Source organism: Thalassophryne amazonica, chromosome 5 (genome assembly GCF_902500255.1).
Source record: "Thalassophryne amazonica chromosome 5, fThaAma1.1, whole genome shotgun sequence".
In the NCBI taxonomy this organism is placed as follows: Eukaryota; Metazoa; Chordata; class Actinopteri; order Batrachoidiformes; family Batrachoididae; genus Thalassophryne; species Thalassophryne amazonica.
This window is the reverse complement of record NC_047107.1, coordinates 66,239,874-66,260,444: the sequence shown is the minus strand read 5'-3', so window position 1 is coordinate 66,260,444 and position 20,571 is coordinate 66,239,874. Positions and strand designations below refer to the sequence as shown.

Sequence of the window (20,571 nt, the reverse complement as noted above, 5' to 3'; positions counted from 1 at the left end):
GTTTTGCTTCCTATTCTTCCCACTTCATCATACTCGGTGCTTCGTGAACATGCAGCTGGGTCGTGTGTGCGGCGTGTGAGAAAGCGGGCGGGAGAGCGAGAGAGAGAGCGAGCGAGCGAGCGAGAGTGAGTGAGCAGGCGAGCGAGAGAGAGAGAGAGAGAGAGAGAGTGAGTGAGCAGTCGAGCGAGAGAGAGAGAGAGAGAGTGAGCGAACAGGAGAGCGGGAGAGCGCGAGAGAGTGAGCGAGCAGGCGAACGAGAGAGAGAGAGAGAGAGAGAGAGAGAGAGAGTGAGCGAGCAGGCGAGCGAGCGGGTGCCTGGCTGCGCACGTAACACACAGAAGGACGGTGCCGTCTCCTCTCATCCTCAGCCAGCCAAGATATCGGGTATATTTTTAGGTAGCCCATCGGGCAGGGGGTGTAAAATTTTAGTAGCCCGAGTGAAAAAGTACATAGCCCCGGGACGTCGGGCTAGTGATTTTGCGAGCCCTGCTAGTCAATAGCTGGGTTTCCATTACAGATTTTCACAAAAGCTTAGCAGTGAAATTACATTGTTTCCATTAACTGATGGAATCCAACTGATGGCCTCAGATTTAGAGGTGCTGATACTCATCCCAGCCGCTCCACACTTGGCCGCGAACCAATCCAGTGAGTGTTGGACGTCACAGGCCGATGAAGCCAACAGGACCACATCATCTGCAAAAAGCAGTGATGAGATCCTGAAAACACCAAAATGGCCTCTCCTGGAACCATCACCTTATCGTGGTGGAGAGTTTTGTGTGCCCATATGAATCTGAAAGCTGTGTTGTCTGGAGCCTTTGTCTCCCATGGCAAATTGGTCTCAGGCAAGGGGCCAGACTAAGAATGGTTCATAAGACACCATGACAGAATGAGGCAGAGGAAATGTCACCCGGCCCGGAGGAAGCCCGGGGCCCCCATCTGGAGCCACGCCTGGATGGAGGACCCATCAGCGAGCACCTGGTGGCTGGGCTTGCCACGGAGCCCAGTCGGGCACAGCCCGAAAAGGCAACATGGACCTTCCATCTCCACCCTGTGGGCTCACCACCTGCAAGGGAAACTGCTGGTGTCGGGTGTGCTGTCCCACGGGTGGCAGTGAAAGCCGAGGGTGGCAGGGGCTAGCCCTGGGGGTGTGGAACATCACCTCACCGTGGGAGGAGGAGCTAGAGCTTGCACGGAAGGTGGAGCGATACCAGTTAGATCTGGTGGGCCGCGCCTCTACACATAGCCTCGGCTTTGGAACCACTCTCCTTGATAGGGCTTGGACCTTATTCTTCTCTGGAGTTGCCCAGGGTGTGAAGCGCCGAGCATGTGTGGGGATACTCACGAGTCCCCGGCTGAGCGTCGCTACATTGGAGCTTACCCCGGTAAATGAGAGGGTTGCCCCCTGTTCCCTCGGGGGAGGGGGGCTCTGACTGTTGTTTGTGCGTATGCACCGAAAAGCAGTTTGGGGTATTCGGCCTTCTTGGAGTCCTGTATGGGGCTCTAGTGGGGGACTCCACTGTGCTGCGGCCTCCCCGATCTAAACCCAAATGATCGTTTGTTGCTGGACTTCTGTGCTAGTCATGGACTGTCCATAACGAACACCATGTTTGATCATAAGGATGCTCATAAGTGTACATGGTACCAGAACACCCAAGGCCGAAGACTGATGATCAATTTTGTGATCATATCATCTGCTCTGAAGCCGCATGGTGTGGACACTCAGGTTAAGAGAGGGGCACGGCTGTCAACTGATCACCATCTAGTGGTGAGTTGGATCAGAGGATGGGGGAGGACTATAGACAGACCTGGTAAGCCCAAATGGATAGTATGGGTGAACTGGGAATATCTGGAAGAGCCAACTGTCCAAAAGATCTTCAACTCACACCCTTGGTGGAGCTTTTCTAGCATCCCTGTGGAGGTTGGGGTATTGAACCAAATGGGCAATGTTCAAATCTTCCACTGCTGAAGGTGCAGCGGGGAACTGTGGCCTGAAGGTCTTAGGTGCCTCAAGGGGCGGCAACCCTTAAACACTGTGGTGGACACCGGTGGTCAGGGAAGCCGTCCGACTGAAGGAGTCCTTCCGGGATATGTTATCTCAGAGGAATCTGGAGGGAGTTGCAAGGTACCGACAGGGCGGCAGCCTCTGTTGTGGGGGAGGGAAAACAGCGGGCGTGGGAGGAGTTGGAGCAACCGCACTATTTTTTTATTTTTTGTTGTAATCACCATTCTGTGTTCTCAACTCTGCCAATATGGTCACTGCTGTCAGACCGAAGGTCTTCCTCCAAGGTTTGGTCTCCTTCATTGTCATCTAAACAAGGCTCAAAATGATAAGGCTGTATCCCCCACAGCTTCCTCAGAGACATCTTTAGAATCACCTTCAGACTGGACTTTACAAAAAAAGGTACACACTACAAAAAGACTGTCTGAAAACAGCTTGACCTCTGACGTGTTTACAATTGATTTGGGCTTGAATCAGCTGGTTCCACTCTCCCGATGATGTAGCAACAACATGACTGCAGCTGACACCACAAAAGAGCGTAGGCTTCAGACAGCTGTTACTAAGATTTACCTTTCACCCGCGCACTTATCGACCTTTAATGTTCAGGATTTTTTTTTTTTTTTTTTTTGAATAGTTATATTTCATCATTTTTGGCCCTTATTTTTTGCACATTATTTGGTGTCATCTATTCTTTAATAAGTCTATTGTTTGAAAAACCACCTCATGCGGGCATAAAACACTTTTTCAATATCTGAGTTTTTTCAAAATACGTGTTAAATTTTCAATTCACTATTTCAAAGTGTGCAATTCAGAATGTAATGGAAATCCACCTTATGTCAGATCATAGGAGAAAAAAAACAAGTGAGCCTTTGACCTAGACTTAAACAAATACACAAAATCAGATTGTCTTGTCTCAAAAGGTTCCAAAGAAACTGTGCATGAAAAGATTCTCTGATTCACTGACTACTTCTTTATCCTCAGAACACACAGCAATCCATGGTCCCAACAATGCACGGTGGAAGTAAATCAGCCAACTATGAGGGCGTTAGTTTGTGAAAAATTTTACACTTTAATAACAATACCTTAGAAATCAGACATGACATGGCTTCCTGCTTACATGAAACCAAGGTGGGCGTAATATGGTCAAACCTTTTTTCTTAGTCAGAACTCTTGCAGCAGCATTCTGAACAAACTGAAGACCCTTAATCAATGTACGGGGCAAGCCAGAAAACAACACATTACAACAATCAGTTCTAAATGATGCAAAGACATAAATCAGTATTTCCGCCATTAATTAATGGGTTCAAATTCAAAATTTCAAATTTATTAATTTATATAGCACCAATTCACGATGAGATCACCTCAAGGCGCTTCACACAGCATAATAAAAACAGAAAAAACTGAATTAAAAATTTAAAAACACAATAAAAAGACAAAACCATAAGAATAAAAACAAATCATAACACTAATGATAAAACAAGGAAAACAGATACAATAGATAAGTTTCATATACTCAATATACATACAATGTATGATTAATAATAAGAGTCTCACATAAGACCTAAGTTCTAACAGAACAATAATCAATTTTCTTTATTTATTTAAAAATACTGGTGCTTAGACTTATCTTCCTTACAGTGACACGCAGTCACGGGGTTCTCAGCAGGATTCATTCTCAGCGTAATGGGATGGAAAAATCACCTTAAAAAGCCAGGGATTCAGGGGATACTTAGGCTCCCCCGAAGCCTTTGCATTATGAGCTTATAAAGGGCCTTCTTTGTTAGTCTAAATAAATATACCAAATTCTGATGTCCAGACAGAAGAAGAGAACATCTCTGTGTTTCAAAATGCCATCAAAGTGTTTCCAAAAATGCTACCAATTTGAAGTTGAAGCTGCAGAGGAGACTTCAAACTTCAAAATCTCTGCAAACTCACACCTGCTGCAATGCTTCTAAATAAAACAAAGGCTCTTAAGACAGCAACTACTTTATTATTTCAAAAAAACCTTCTCCTTATTTTAACATTAAATGAAGGAATCAATTGTCATGGTTTTAATTTACAAACATCAAAGATTTCAAAAAATCTTCTTTTTTTATTTAAAACTATTTTAATTACAAGTTATTTAATGTAACAAAAAAGCACAAGCATTTTCTTGAATAAACTGCTGTGTATAAATTAGAAGTTCTGATGTTCCTGACAGACGTCTACACTGTTCTGTGTTTTGGCCTGTTCTGGTTTCTTCTGGCTTTAAAGTAAGGCTGTAACAATGATTTAAAAAACAACTATGGCTTTTTTTCACACAACCTGGTGCTCAAAATGCAGGCAACAGTGTTTCAGGGCGTTATAAATTTAAAAAGCTGGTCCCGCTCTTCCTTATCCTGCAGCATTCAGCACGCGGCTCGCTGCAAGGAGAACTTTAGTGGCTGTAAGAGAACTTTCCACCCCGGCGCTCGGTGCGATGCACATTGCAGGAAAACTTTAGTAGTAGACGATAGTCCGGTAGCGACTTTAATCAGCAGAAAAGTGAGTCACGATTGACATCTTTAAATGGGTTTGACTGAGGTTGATGAAAAAAATTATAATTTCTGTAGGTTAATTTTGGACCCGCTGTGGATCCACAATCACTAATGATTATCATTTTTGATAATCAGAAATGATCATTTTCCAATTACACGCCCTTGGAAACAGCATAACAGCCCAACTGTAGTGTAATTTTTTTCATGCTGCAGCATAATGGGGTGTTATGCTGTTATAATGCTGGTGAGAACCCTGAGTCAGGTGAGGCAGGTGAGGCTGTTAACCAACACACATGTTAACTTGTGTGTTGGTTAACATGTGTTGGTGTTTACAAACAAATGTGTATTTGTAAAATATGTCATGTTTTCATTTGTTTAAAAAGGCATTTCCAAAACTGAAAATTGTGTTTGTTAAGTTATGAATCAGCAACAACCATGTGATATAACCGGGCATGCCATCCAGTCAATGGGTCAAACACTGCCATCTACTGGACAGTGTGAATGATGCCTGGTTTTCTCACATGGTTGTTGCTGAATTACAACTTAAAAACAGAATTTTCAGTTTTGCAAATGCCTTTTTTAAATAAATTTTAAAAAATGACATTTTACAAATACACATTTATTTGTAAAAACCAACACACATTAACGTGTCAATTTCAATTTAATTTAATTTATTTCATTTATATAGCACCAGAGTTGCCTCAAAGCGCTTCACACAGGTAAGGTCTAACCTTACCAACCCCCAGAGCAACAGTGGTAACTCCCTCTGAGGAAGAAACCTCAAGCAGACCAGACTCAAAAGGGTGACCCTCTGCTTAGGCCATGCTACAAACATAAATTACAGAACTATTCACAGAACAGTTCACGGACGAACATACAAGAAATGCTATTGGTGCACAAGACAGGAGGATCGCCAACACGTATACAACTCCCATCTCTGGATGGAGCTGCACCTTAAACAGAGAAAAACAGAATCAGGCATTAGAAAGACAAAAATACTGTATAATTTGCCAGCATTAAACAACAAGAAAAACAGAGAAATACTAAGGTGATCGCCGACCACTAGCCCTAAACTTCACTAAAACACCCAGAATTTAGGTAAAGTTGAGGCCGCAGCCCGCTCCAATTACTAATAAATGAACTAAAAGAGTAAAAAGCGTAAAACAAAACTGTACCAGTATGCTAGCCATATGAAAGGGAAAATAAGTGCATCTTAAGTCTGGACTTGAAAATCTCTACAGAATCTGACTGTTTTATTGACGCAGGGAGATCATTCCACAGAACAGGGGCACAATAAAAGAAAGCTCTGTGACCCGCAGACTTCTTATTCACCTTAGGGACACAAAGTAGTCCTGCACCCTGAGAACGTAAAGCCCGGGCCGGTACTTAAGGCTTAATTAGGTCAGCTAGGTAGGGAGGTGCCAGTCCATGAATAATTTTATAGGTTAGTAGCAGAACCTTAAAATCTGATCTCACTGGGACAGGAAGCCAGTGAAGGGATGCCAAAATGGGTGTAATGTGGTTGTACTTTCTGCTTCGTGTCAAAAGTCTGGCTGCAGCATTTTGAACCAACTGGAAACCCCTAATGCTAGACTGCGGTAAACCAGAAAATAGAACATCGCAGTAGTCCAATCTAGAAGAGATAAATGCATGGATCAGGGTCTCAGCATCAGCCATAGACAGGATGGGACGAATCTTCGCTATATTTCGCAGGTGGAAGAAAGCAGTCCTAGTAATATTTCTAATGTCGAGGCCAAAAGACAACGAAGGATCAAAAATTACCCCAAGGTTCCTCACTTTGTCAGTGTGATGTATGACACACGAGCCGAGGCTGAGCGTTAACTGGTCAAATTGATGCCGATGTCTCATTGGACCAAGAACCATCAATTCAGTCTTATCAGAGTTTAAAACTAGGAAGTTTCTAGACATCCAACTTCTCACTGCTGCAAGGCAATCTTCTAAGGATTTTATGTGAACGAGATTATCGGCATGTATAACTAAGTATCATCTGCATAGCAGTAAAAGGTAATCCCAAAACGCCGCATTATGTGCCCAAGGGGTGCAATATAAAGGGAGAAAAGCAGAGGGCCTAAGACAGACCCCTGTGAAACCTCAAATTTCATGTCACTAAGGTTAGAGGTAGTGTTACTGTACAAAACACAGTGAGAACGACTGGTCAAGTATGACGTCAGCCATGCAAGGGCACTCCCAGTAATCCCAAAATGATTTTCCAGCCTATCAAGTACAATATGATGATCCAATGTATCAAATGCAGCACTGAGATCTAACAGCAACAGAACCGTAATGGTGTCCGAATCCATTGTAAGCAGAAGATCATTCACCACTTTAGTGAGAGCCATCTCTGTGGAATGATATTTTCTAAAAGCAGGATGCAGTGGCTCAAAGAGATTACTCTCAGTAAGATAGTCTATGAGCTGCCGTGACACCACTTTTTCCAGAATTTTAGAGAAAAATTATAGATTTGATATTGGCCGATAGGTTTTTAATACACAGGGGTCAAGATTAGGTTTCTTAAGTAATGGTTTAATCACTGCAGATTTGAAACATTTAGGAACTGATCCAGAAGTTAAAGAAAGATTAATAATTTCCAGCATAGACGGCCCAAGAGTGGGCCACAGGTCCTTAAACAGTTTTGTTGGTATAGGATCAAATAAACAGGCTGTGGTTTTTGTTGACATTACAAAGTTTTGTCAGCATGCCTAGTGAGATACTATCGAATTCTGTAAATCTAGGTAATACCTCAGTAGTGGCGCCCACCAATAGCAGGGTGTAGTGGCTGCATTAAGGCATGCCGGGATATGTTTAACCTGATGTCTACTATTTTCTTCCCAAAGTAATCCATGGAATCTTGTGCTGTAAAAGGAGAGCGAACTACAGGTGGTTGTCCATGCATAAGTGTTGCCACCATGTCGAACAAGAACTTTGAGTTATGCTTGTTTTTGTTGATCAAATCAGAGTAGTAGGTCCGCTTTGTAGCCAATAATGCTTATAGTCTAAGATAGCATCACGCCACGCAAGGTGAAATACATCTGATTTTGAACGACGCCATTTCTGTTCTAGACCTCTTGCTTTATGCTTGAGGTCACGCAGATAATCACTGAACCAAGGTGACTGTGATTTGGGGGAGCGCGATTTTAACACAGGGGGAGCAATGATGTCGAGTGTAGTTTTGAGTCAAGTCTGTCTACTGACTGTGTATTTGTCAAATGTGAAGCTAAGACATCAGGCAGTCTAGCTTCGAGTTCAGTATTAGTTGAGGAGTTGATGCATCACCGCAATGATTTATAAGGTGGTTGTTCCACTAAACATGACAGCAAACCTGTAAACTTAATAAGTGAGTGATCAGACACCACTGATGTAAGAGGCATGATTTCAATATTCATGACAGCAATACCACGTGCGAGAACCAGATCTAGGGTATTTCCACTAATGTGCGTCGAATCCCGAATGCGTTGCCGAAATCCTAATGCATCCACAATTTCCATAAATGATTTGCAGAGGGGATCAGAAGGCTTATTTATATGAATGTTAAAGTCACCAATGATCAGAATGTTATCTACACTAGTTGACAAGTTAGAGATGAACGCACCAAATTCATCTAAGAATTCAGAATATGGGCCAGGAGGCCTACATACAGTGACAAAGTAATACAACTGATTTTTATTCTTCTGACCTTGGCAATGTGTAATATCCTGAGCAGAGCGGAGAATCAGATGCTCAAACGACTTATATTTGTAACCCCCAACAGCTAATAAGCTAAACCTAGATTTATAAATAAGAGCAACACCCCCGTCTTGCTTCGCATCATGAGGGACGTGATTAAATATATATGCTGGTGGGCAGGCCTCATTTAAGGGGAGGACAGCTGTAGGTTTAAGCCAGGTTTCACATAGCCAATCATATCTAAGTGATGATCAATAATTAGATCATTGATCAACAGTGATCTTATGTTAATGAGATCCAATCTAAGAACCTCAGTGGGGTTGACAGTTGAACTGTTTGGGTTTAGGGGTGGTTCCAGAGTAGCATATATAAGATGCCTAGAAGTAGGTTTAGGTTTGAGACATTCCACGCGCGCTGTAGGTAGCAGACACGAAATCTTTGCTATTGCTGGAACAACCACTGGGCCATCCTCAATTTCAACATCATCCAATATAGTAATGGGTATTAAGTTTGGAAAGCATATCCCATTATGATTTTTATGGACACAACTACGGAAGCAGGCCACAGTCTCAACTTTGTTGACATTCCCTCCCTGGCAAATAAACTGCACTATCACCATAGTGGATTTTCTGCACTAAATTCCCAGCTAAGCTAATGGATTCCACACCCACATTTGTCATAAGCCTTGCAGGGTCTCTAATCACCTGTTCTGTGGCCTGCTGTAGATTCCTAATGTTACCCTCCCTGTAGAGCTCTATCTATGTTCGCAGACAAGATGGCGGCGCCTTCCCCAGTAGGGTGGATGCCGTCCGGCATCAGCAAGCCATGGCGGCCCCAGAACGAAGGCCAGTTATCAATAAAGCTAAAGCCTTGCTGTCTACAAAACTGTGCCAGCCACCTATTTAACGATATCAGCCTGCTAAACGCCTCATCAGTACCCCGGGAGGGGAGGGGACCAGAGACTATTAATCGATGCTGACACATCTTTCTGGCAAGGTCACAAGTCCTTTCTATGTCCATTTTTGTGACCTCTGAGTGCTTCATCCTGATATCATTGGTGCCAACGTGAATAACTATGTGACTATATCTCATGTCATGTTCCTTCGTCTGTCTTCCCTTCTGCAGCGTCAGCACCCTAAGATGAGATGCAATGTCAGGAGCTCTGGCCCCAGGAATACATTTAACATCAGCCGGCGTCTGTAACCTGACTTTGCGGGTGATAGAATCCCCTATCACTAAAGTCCGGTGTTTCGGCCTGGAGACAGGAGTGGAAGTCACTTGTGGGCTCAGAGAATTCACATCAGACAAATCCAAGGGGAAGAACCGATTCACAGTTCGCACTGGCGAGTGTGATCGGGGTGCCACAACCGGGCACCAAGCCCTACAGGGCTTCCTCCGCCTAGCCACAGTCCGAAAGCCGTCCTACACAGCCGGCGTTTCTAAGCTGATGCTAATGGGCTCGCTAGCCGGCCCAACAGTAACCTCATCTGAAGTGCCCGTAACATCTAACTCCACTGAGCTAAGAAGCTGCTCTAACTTACGGACACGGCTCTCTAAGAGAGCCACCCTATCTTCCAACATCACGCAGGATTTATGGAGGGTGTAAAATAGGATTTGTAGTGTACATTGTGCACTAAGAAATTCAAGAATGTAGCCAAGCAAACACAAGCTAACTAATAATGGATAAGCTAACCACTCCTAAGACTCACACAGATGCAAATAATTGAATTAAAATTCACAGCAGTTACACTGAAAAACTAACAGAAGTATTAAACAGGTAAAAAAGCAGCAGCTATAAAATACACTAAACAGTTAATTAACTAACAGAAGTATGAAAAAATGATGACTGGGGTCTGAAATAGCTAACGCAAGCTAACCGCTAGCGAAAATGCTAGCCGCTCCTAAGATTTTACACAGGAGTAAAATAATTACTTAAAATTCACAGCAGTTGGACTGAAAAACGAACAGACGTATTAAACGGGCAAAAAAGAACACCTATAAAAAGTAATGACGGGGGGAGGGGAGGAGTCGACCTAGCTAGCAAAAGCTAACTGCTAGTGAATGCTAACTGCTAGCGATTCACAACAGGACTGCTGTTAAATAACGTTCAGAGTAGATACAATTAATAACCAGAAGAGTGCTAAACAGAAATAAAAGACGCGTATACAACTGTGTGAAGTTCAGAGTAGCGTCACATTAACAAACAATCCGTCAGAAGCGTGTGTTGGTTTTTACATATAATGATTCAACCAATCAGTGATCAGAGGCTCAGTTTACCCATAATGCATTTTGGCATCTGTGTGTCTTAATGTTAAAACTTCAGAATTAGTTCATTATTTTAAAATTAAAAGATATGCATTACATTTTCACTTTGTACAAATGACAGACTTGACATTAAAGCAGTTAAAGTATCCGGATTAATTTGGTTCAGAAATCAAAACCATAAGTCAAACCTGCATTCCTTTGGAGGAATTCGGCCTCACGGCTCGACCACTGTATGCTGTGAAGAGGAAATAACCTTTTTTTTTGTAGCAGCCTGCCGGTCAGACCCCTTCTGTTGGGGTAGAGTGGAGCTCAACTCCTCTCAGCTGCCTGACTGCTGCAAAATACGTAGCAGACAGGAGCCAACATGTATGATTTTAGGGTTTATAAATGTTTTTCACCCTTACCAACTATGTAAAAAAAAGTCAGTGGACTAAATTAGTGGAACTAAATTTAGTGGAAGCTAATTGGTCTGCTGATGGTTTTTGAAGTTAGCTGAAAAGCTAATCCGCTAACAAAAAATAAAATTAGCTTCACTAATTAGCAGTTAGTGGATTAGCAGAACTGTGCCCACCACTGTTTATAAGTAAAGGTAAGACCATAATAATGTTTTTTAAATTAAATGTGGTTTTTGTATGCTACAGTTTGCATGTGTAAAGAATGCTGATATAAGATTTTAAACATAAAACGTTAACTGCTGCCAATCAAACGGTGAATAAATTACTCTGTGAGCTTCAAATGTACTTAAATCTGACTGATGAAGTCAGTGTCTCACTAGTCATCAACCTCACCACACGTCACTGCTTCCTTACCAGCTCTGATGGTGACTAAATCTTGTTTATTTTTCTAACTGTGAAAGTTTATTTTTTGTAAAGTTGAAAATGTAGATGAACTGAAATGCATGTACATCATTAACTTGAAAAGCAAATAAGAACACATGACTGGACTGCAGAGCTCTAGAGTCACTGAGACGGCCACACAGTTACATACACAAGTTCAGACCTACCAGGCTTCCCATTTTGGATGATGATGAGTTGTTCCTGTGTTTGAGCAGACCGCATCCCTCCATTCCTGCACCATCTCTTTGGTTTCCATGGATTCGAGGCCCACCAGCCCCCTCAGATGAGGACCGCAAACGTCTTTCTAGGCGCATCACCTCATGGTAGGGGCTTGCGCTGCTACACAAAGAAGCTGAAGAAGAAAAACAAATGGAAACAGAGAAGTAAAAATTTACAACACTTTATGGCTCAATTACATGCACTCAAATTAATACAATGACTGATATTATCCATCATCCATCCATCCATTTCTGCCCTGGGGTCCTCAAGGATGCTTAATGATTAATCAGACATAAATTGAAAACACAATTTGAAAGAATGTGACCTTGAAATCACAAGAGCTGCAAATTTTACATGTGGGCAATATGACCAAAATCATTATCATGATATTTTTTACCTTTTGGACAACGACTGTGTTATATCATTGTATTACTAGTCAGAAGTGACATACATGTCTCTGGGTCCTCGGCCTTTGAGCTGGAAAAGCACCTGGGAAGATCTTATGGAGTCATGAGGTCGCTGGACAGAGAGGTTTGGCCATGCCCCTATCTTTGCAGGCAAACAAAGGTCCAAGTCTTCAGGGTCCTGGTGCTGCCTGTCTTGCTGTATGGTTCTGAGACTTGTACACTAACCTGTGACCTAAGGAGAAGACTGGGTGCCCTTAGTATGAGGTGTCTTGGAAGTATCCTTGGGTACCGCTGGAATAACTTTGTATCAAACAAGTGGTTACTAAGAGAGACTAGGATGAAGGGTATCACTTGAATTGAGAGGACAAGTCAGGTACAACATTTTGGCCTGTTTCTCTGTGACAAACCCCGTAGGTGGAGAAGGCCAAGCGTATGCCCACGTTTCACCTGGCTGCAGCACACAGATGGTTATTTCAGAGATGTGGAAATGGACAGGTTGTCTGCCTGGGTGGCTGCCATCCAGGAGCCAAGGAGGTTTCGTGGTGTTGTCTATGCGGCAAAGTGCAGCAGCAGCAGCGCATGCTCTCAAACTTGATTTGATTACCAGTTGAGCACCATCTGACCCCTTTAATAATGATTTTTTTTTTTTTTAGCCAATACATTAACCTGGCTTCATTTCCAAATATGCTCCTTCAAAGATAAAATCTGGGTGAAAAATCAAATAAATCAAAGATTTTTACAGTTTATATTTTTAAAAGCTCCATGGCCGTGTTAATTAATGACTGATAAGGCTTAAACTAGTCAGGCTTAAACTAGTCAAAAAAAAAAAATCAGCTGGTTCAGTTTAATCATTTCTACAAATGCAAATGCATGGTTCACAGAGGGTCGGCCCTCACCACTCTTCCCTTCTCTCACCACACGTGAAGTGGGCATCCATCTAGCACGCACACACGCAGCTGCTGTTTCACTTAGAGACTCTCCATGCTGCTTGCATCCTTCCTCCGCACATCATCCACCCACATCAAGGTTGCAGCTGGTGAAGTGGCAATCTCCAGACATGGAGAAAGCCAGCTCCTGCAATGTCTGGCTTATTGCCCCCGCACATCCCTAAGAATGGTATTCACGTCCACCTCTTTTAGCTACGACCTGAGGTCAGACAAGACGACCAGCCGATATTGAGGATAATACTAAGTGGTGGAAAACTAACTAACCAGTACTCCCTCAATAGTGGTGAATGGTGAATCCCCGTCCCACAGGCGGCACAGGAAATGTGGCATATGGAAGACGTTGATGTGTTATTGTGCGTTTTACTTTATAATTAATTTCAGAAAAGTATTTCAACAGGTATTTTGACTCACCAGAAGAAAAAAAACAATGAATGACTGCACAGACCATGTCTGTCTGTGGTGTTGATCATGATTTGGTAAGACCCTCCAACTGCTCCCTTGTTTGCACTTGGGGTCACCATAGAAAATTCGAGGTAGGTCTGTATGTTGAACTGGCACAAGTTTTATGCCGGGTGCCATTCCTGACACAACTGCACATTACCTGTGGAGAAATGTGGCAGGGCTGGGGTTTGAACCGAGAACCTTCCGCACTGAAACCAAGTGCCCTAACCACTTGGCCACCACCCCTGCCTGGTGCTGATCATGATTTCATCTGTTATTTTTCCTTGATATATTAAATTTTGTATTATCACGGTGATGACAGTACTGCGCAATCCATTTCGTGACACACTCTCACATGGTGTGATAACTATGACACCAGTGTACCACCCACTCCTTGCAGCAATTAATCATGTTGGATGGTTCCAGCCATCAATTTATGTTTAATCCACTAGATGGCAGATGCAGCCTATGAGCTGTTGCCAGCAACCTCCATCTTGCTTAGCGTTATTACGCGCAGCATTCAGGTATTGCGACAAGCTGACAAAGGAGTATCAACAAGGGCAAATAAAGCTTAAACAAATGTAAATAAATACTAAATTGTGGAGTGAGCTTTCATAAGTGTGTATTATATGTAATATTAATCATGTGGGAGAAATTACTGAAATTGCTGAATAAAGATTATAAAATGATTTATTTTTTTGTGTCGATCTGTATTTTGTGAAGTAGTGACTTCGGTTTTACTGCCTGAATGCTTTGTCGTGATAAATATCTCACCATTTGTTTAGCTATTCAATTAGAAGTCTCACTTCCATAAGTCTCAATTTACCCCCTTGTAGCCTCAGGGTTTTTTTCTTCACATCAGGTTTTCCATCCTGAGATATTCTGTTACAGCAAATTCACTGAATGGAAATGCTTTTCTCTCAATTTGGTGGGTCATATGACAGTTGCTTTGACTTTGTATATTCTACTAATATAAGAATATACACAAATTAGATTAATTTCTCTATGATATACTCTGCATAAATAGTGAGGCGTTTTCAGATTTCTTTCAACTTGGTCCAGAAATTATTGAATAATCTTACTTTCACCCTGGCTGACGTGGCTGTTTCATTTTATGTATATTATTTGATATTTTCGTGGAGAAAAGCTCTGTGAAAGCAGTGCTGCAGGTGGGTTAACAGCAGTCTTTAATATTAATATTTAATATGATGCGAGCATGCGAAGTTCTTACTTTCACCCCTGATTATTTCCCATCTTTAATTTCATAATGACAATTAAGGATCAGACTAGTATCTCGTGTCGTGGTAGACAGTATGTTTGACAAACTGATGGTATAATTTTCTATCTGGACTGGGACAAACAAATTCATTCAAGTCTATTATATAAATAGTCTGATCCTCTTCTGTATTTGTTCTGACAAATAGTGGCTGTACAAATGTGGGACTGAGTTTGAATAAATGTAACAGCACAGTAATGGCACGGAAAAAGCAGATTCATGGTGAAACTCTATTGTAAACATTGATCAAGCCCACATTGACTGCTATTTATGTCTGGTTGTCAGGTGCTAACAAGATGGCGGCGCTCTGGCAACAGCCAGCGAATGAGTGAATCACCTTGGTCTTCCATCTAGTGAGTAAATAGAACATAAAAATAAAAGTAATTTTCAAAGTTTTTGCTCTTGTCATGAGGAACAAAGTATAAAAAAAATTACAAATTAGCTACAGATGTTTAAGTAATCTGTTTGCGCTGATTCTACGGTCATATTTTGCATTAAACAAGCAATCACATTCACTTCAGGCCTAGTTAAAAAATAATGAACCCTAACTGCTGATTTCCATTGCATTTGTCATGAACAAGCCATTATTTTATTTAGCACCATCCAGATTCATCTGTGAGTTTCCTATAGTCTCTTTGACAGGTACTGAAAATTTCAGGGAAAAATTCTGCACGGTTCCAGAGATACGCACAAAATGTACCCCAAAAATAGCACTTTTTTCATCAATTTTGTGTGACATCGATATTTAGCATTATCATTTAAAGTTGAATGTTAAAGAAATAACCTTGAATTTTGTCAGTTTGTTTGTTTGTGCTTCATACTAACACACAGTAATACATTTTTGTAAAGGTAGAAATGTCATTTCCTAGAAAAAACATCATGTTTCTAAAGCAAGGTAAAACTGTTGCAAGCGTAACGCTGAGAATAAGTCCTTGATTTATTTGTGTCAAAACCTTAGCTATATCTCCTACTCTGCTTCAATAGAATAATTATATTACTTGTTCAATAATACCAGGAACTAATGGACAGAATGTCTTTGTTTCAGGCTTTTGCAGACTAAAGAAGATACCTCCAACTGTTGTCGCAAGCGTTACGCTCTAGCACATTATAGTATATATGCACTGATAATTTCTAGCAATGACTGAACCGAGACCAATAGAAATATTGAAAGTCTGATATATAACCATACCTAAAATGATAACATTTCACAAAAAAGACCACTTTTAAATTTTGATGGTTATGTCACACTTTGGCTTCATTATTTTTTAACTAGGCCTTCAGCATGTTTTGCATGGTTGGAAAAATATGTTTGTGGTTGTAGTATTCTGTGATTTTACCTGCGTGTGGTTTCCGAAAGTAAGTCGATCTGGGTTCGTGGCAGCCGCAGCAGTTTCCTCTTCCTCCCTCATGAAAAGAAAGCGTGTTCCTCGTCTTCCTATCTGCATGCTCAGGGTTAGAGTAACACCCTTCACTGCGTACCACACGTGCTTCGCTCTCACTGGTGGTGTCGGTGTGGTAACCCGCATTATTCTCTTCCACCAAATCTGTCCTCGTCTCTGCAGACACCTCTTCCTTCGCTTCCCTTCTCTCCTCCTCCCTCTCCTTCCTTTCCTCCAGCGATTGCTCTTGCAGAGGTAGGCAGGGTATAGCTGTCTCGGGCTCAGAGACAGAAATAGCGGTCTCATAATCTGTGTTGTTGGCTGTGCTGGTGTCAGGGAGTAAGACTTTGTCAGCACTAGATGGAGCGGCAGTGAAGAAAACCTGAGGAGAGGATATTTCACAACACGTTTTAAAACAGACAACATGATTCATTACAAAAAAAAAAACAGCAACTGAACTCCAAGACAACACTGGGAAAATACACAAAGAAAAACCCATTTGTTTGAACATTTGTATCCCCAGACAGCAGTCTGTACGTGCTATACAGCATACCACTACTCATATTTACGCTATTATGCATGCGTGGTTTCAGTTTTTTAACATTTACCATGAAATAACTCTAATTTCTTGGAGAAGTGTGAAATATGGAAGAGAACATTGTAACACTACTTTCAATGAATGGTTTTTCATGCATGGTACTCATATTCTATGCCACATTTCACACTGTGTTCATCACTGCTCTTCTATAGGTATCACATCTTTTTCAAAAAATATATTTGTGTCTAAAGATTCACAAAAACATATTGCGTGTCTCAGATATTGAACACTGAAGGAAAATTACCACAAACCAGATTTGACATAATCTGCCTGATATAAAACAATGATACATAAATACACAAAAATATTACATTTTAGTCTCAGCACACAGTGCATCTTGAACCCACACTTTGTGTGGTGTCAAAAGAGACTGAGCAGTTTATGCATTCAGTGTCATGATCAAGGACACATCAACACTCTGCTACACTTTGAGGTCAAACCCACTGAGCCTTCTGTTATATGCGCCACCTAAGTAAAAGAGACACAATCAAAATAGGTGCATAATATGAAGACAATACCTGGGACGTAGAAACAGCTGCACTGAAGTTCTCTGGACCAGGTCCAGGGTCTGAGGGAGCTGTGTCAGAAGTTGATTCAGGGACAGGAGCAGGTCCAGGTGTTAAACCACATACCGGACTGGGAGCTGGTACAGCGTCCACCTCAGACACAGAGTCCTCTGTGATGGGGTTGAACTCTGAAGGGGTGATGGCTGTGGTTCGATCCTCTGATATCATAGGGGACTGCAGTGAGCTTTCTCCACCGGCAACAAGCAGCTCCCCTGGCCATGACCCGGGGGTGATTCCTTCTGCAGGTGGAGCAACTGTGGTGGAAGATGGGGTTTCCAAATTCACTTCTGGAGGTCTGTGGTGATCAGATGTTCGGGAAAAGCGGTGATGAGCAGAGAACGATTTGGGCAACAACTGCTTCTTCTGGCGTGAAGCCCGTTTGTTGTTATAACTGCCCCTGCTGTAGTCATCAAGAAAGCCAGAGTCATCACCTTCATTGGCCCCTGAGCTACTGATGCAGTTGATAAACACATTTCGATTGGCTGTCGAGGACGAAGAGGAAGCCTTTTCAAAATCTTCAGTCTGAGAGCGTGTAATCTTCTTTTGCCTGTGGCTGCCAAATCCAAATGCGTGTCGTGTCTTGGAACGTCCACTGCCCTCACTGAACGCAGCTGATGATGCTGATGTTACTGTTTGCTGGTTGTTTCCATTGGTGTCTGTGCTCTGCGTCAGTGGAGGTGTAAGGTTGAGGTTAATAGGCTGGACACGTGGAACACTGTTCCGTTTAGCAGAAAAACCAAGGGATGGAGTGCGGAATAAGCTCCTGCGTTTGCCAGTACTGCCAGAGCTGGAGTTGGTGCTGGAGGGTGAGGAGGTGTGTACGCCATTCCCCACACCACCTGAAGATGGAGAGGATGGGAGAGAGTCCTGCCTCTTATTGCTGCTGCGGCGGAAGATTGGCAGGCGAGAGACGAGTGTGGATCGACGTGAGCCTGAGTCACCCATCTAGACGTTGAGGCAGTGGGGCACTAAGCAAAAGACATAAACCATTGAAATGTATCAACATGTGATTACACTGTATATGCAGCTAAACTAAACCCAGGGAAATAAATTAATTTGTTCATTAATTTGTTAATAACGTAACCTGTCATCTTTTTTTGTTTTGTTTTTTAGCCCAAAACTGTAACCTGAACTGAAAAACTTAATGAATCAAAGATTTTTACTGTTTTATACATTTAAAAGGTCGAGGGCTGTGTTAATTAATGATTGTTTAGACATAAATGAGTCGGCTCTGTCAATATTGCACAATCCATGTCATGATATCATGGCACACTATTACACTGGTCCATGACTATGTCTGTTCACCCCTCCCAAAAAACATAGAAAATACTGTGGTTAGGGCGGACAAATACATTACATCTACATTATAATCGCCAAGTGGCCTCTCTGTGCGTGTGTATGGCTTCAATCACGCAAAAATCACCAGATGCTGCAAACAAGCAAAGCCGTGTCTTAGTGTGTTATTGTTGTTGTTGTTGTTTGGACTTATTGTCATTATTTCCTGCTAGTTGTAAGGCCAGAAGGGAAACACAGAATTGCACTCCGTCTGTGTGCCCTCCATCCATCCCTGTGTGCATCAGTCACACTTTTCTGTGCACGATAACTGATCTTTACAAACTTTGAACTAGACATCGTAAATGAGTGTAGCTCAGATGTGTTTGAATTTGAGCATGACGTGGTTCACCAAGACCCTCTAAAAAACCCTCACTTTGCTGGACAAAGTACAGCTTACTATAATTATTTATTATCCCCTAGTAGTCCTACTTTATTGCCAGTAACTGCTGACTCTTTTTTGTATCCATAACCAAATCAATTTTTAAAATCCATAATTGGTCTACATAGATTATATTATATATATTATATATCTTTCAACTTTAACATTGAAAACATAGCTGCCAATATTCCTTTAATCCAAATCCCAAGGTGGCAGCATGGTTCGGTCATTAATTTGTAAATGGTTGTTTTTATTTCCAAATTGCAAATACAATATAACACAATAGACATGCTTCCCTGAATACTTCCCAATTCATCGACCAAAGTGATCAAGCCAACATTAAGCTGATTTAATAACATGGTAGAAAATTACTAGTGGGGGGGGGGGGGGGGGGGGGGTTGCTTGAGTGTGCCAAGTTATTTAAAAATCTGAAAGTACAATCAGTAAAGGCATGAATGTAAAAACCTTTTAGATTTATTGCATTTCAAACTTACAAAATTATTATTACGCCGCACAGATGAAATCTTTGATTTGCTGGTGTACCATCGACTGTTCTACTAAATGGAAGGAAATAGAATTGGATACTGAAGGGGGCCGTATAAGAACCATGATAACCAACAAGAAAATGTTTAAAGAAAACGAGAAATATTTAGACTCGCTTACTAAATTCACATTGGAGACCTGGTTCTCAGTAGTTAAAAAATATAAGATGGAGAGTGAAATTAAGATCTTTAGTTGGTTGGCATACGATACAAACTTCAAACCAGGAATCATGAACTCAAAATTTAAGGAATGGTCAAACAGAGGCCTGACTATGTTTAGTAAATTAATCAAAAGAGGTGAAATTAAGACCTTTCAGACTCTACAAAGAGAATTTGACTTGGACAAACAAGATTTTTATATGTATCTTCAGATTCTGGACTATTACCGCAAGGAAATAAGACCAGGTCTTACAGGGAAAATAAATGCAAGTAACGCATACAAGAATATATCTGGAAAACTAATTTCAAAATTGTATCAAGGCTTGGTAGGTAACAGTAAAACTTCAACATTATACATAAGAGATAAATGGAAAAAAGAACTAAAGACGGAGATAAGTGATGAAATGTGGTATGACATCTGTGTAACACAACAGGACACATCGAGTTCTAAAATGTGGAAAATGTTTTGCTGGAAAAATATTGTACGTTTTTTCATTACTCCAAAAATAAAGAAGAGTTCACTGTCTGTACATCAACCTTGCTGGAGATTGTGTGGAGAGCAGGATGTTAACCACACACATATATTTTGGCATTGCATTAAGTTGACAAGCTACTGGGATAATGTTCGGAAAGAATTAAAAGACATACTGGGATATGAGCTACCCAATACATGTACAGTATTGTATTTAGCATATTTAACAGACATTGCAATCCCAACTAAAGACCGATACTTGGTGAAGATTCTTTTGGCGGCCACGAAAAAAGCAATTACGCAAAAGTGGTACAAGGCCACCACTCCCACCTTGGGCAACTGGAGAGAAATAGTGGATGACATCTACAATATGGAAAGGCTTACATATATCATAAGACTACAGCTACCAAAATGTGAAGAGCTGTGGAAAAAATGGACAGAATTCAAACTTCGGTGATGTAAACTGAGACCTATTTAAGATTGTATTGTGAAAAAATAATATGTTGTCAATTGTCACATGCCACTTTGTTCTGAGGTGTTATCGTTCTTTT

At 41.6% G+C, this 20,571-nt stretch overlaps 1 protein-coding gene across 1 annotated transcript in view; it reads right to left on the bottom strand.

Annotated features, from left to right (window-relative positions):
- ccser1 (coiled-coil serine-rich protein 1) overlaps positions 1–20,571 on the bottom strand; it is a 592,747-nt gene that overhangs the window by 565,727 nt on the left and 6,449 nt on the right. Inside the window, exons 2-4 of the mRNA XM_034170482.1 lie at positions 17,086–18,101; positions 15,928–16,351; positions 11,468–11,652 (exon numbers count right to left, since the gene is read on the bottom strand). Of these exons, the coding sequence (XP_034026373.1) occupies positions 11,468–11,652; positions 15,928–16,351; positions 17,086–18,078 (1,602 nt within the window). The 5' untranslated portion in view covers positions 18,079–18,101. The remainder of the gene's footprint in view (positions 1–11,467; positions 11,653–15,927; positions 16,352–17,085; positions 18,102–20,571) is intronic.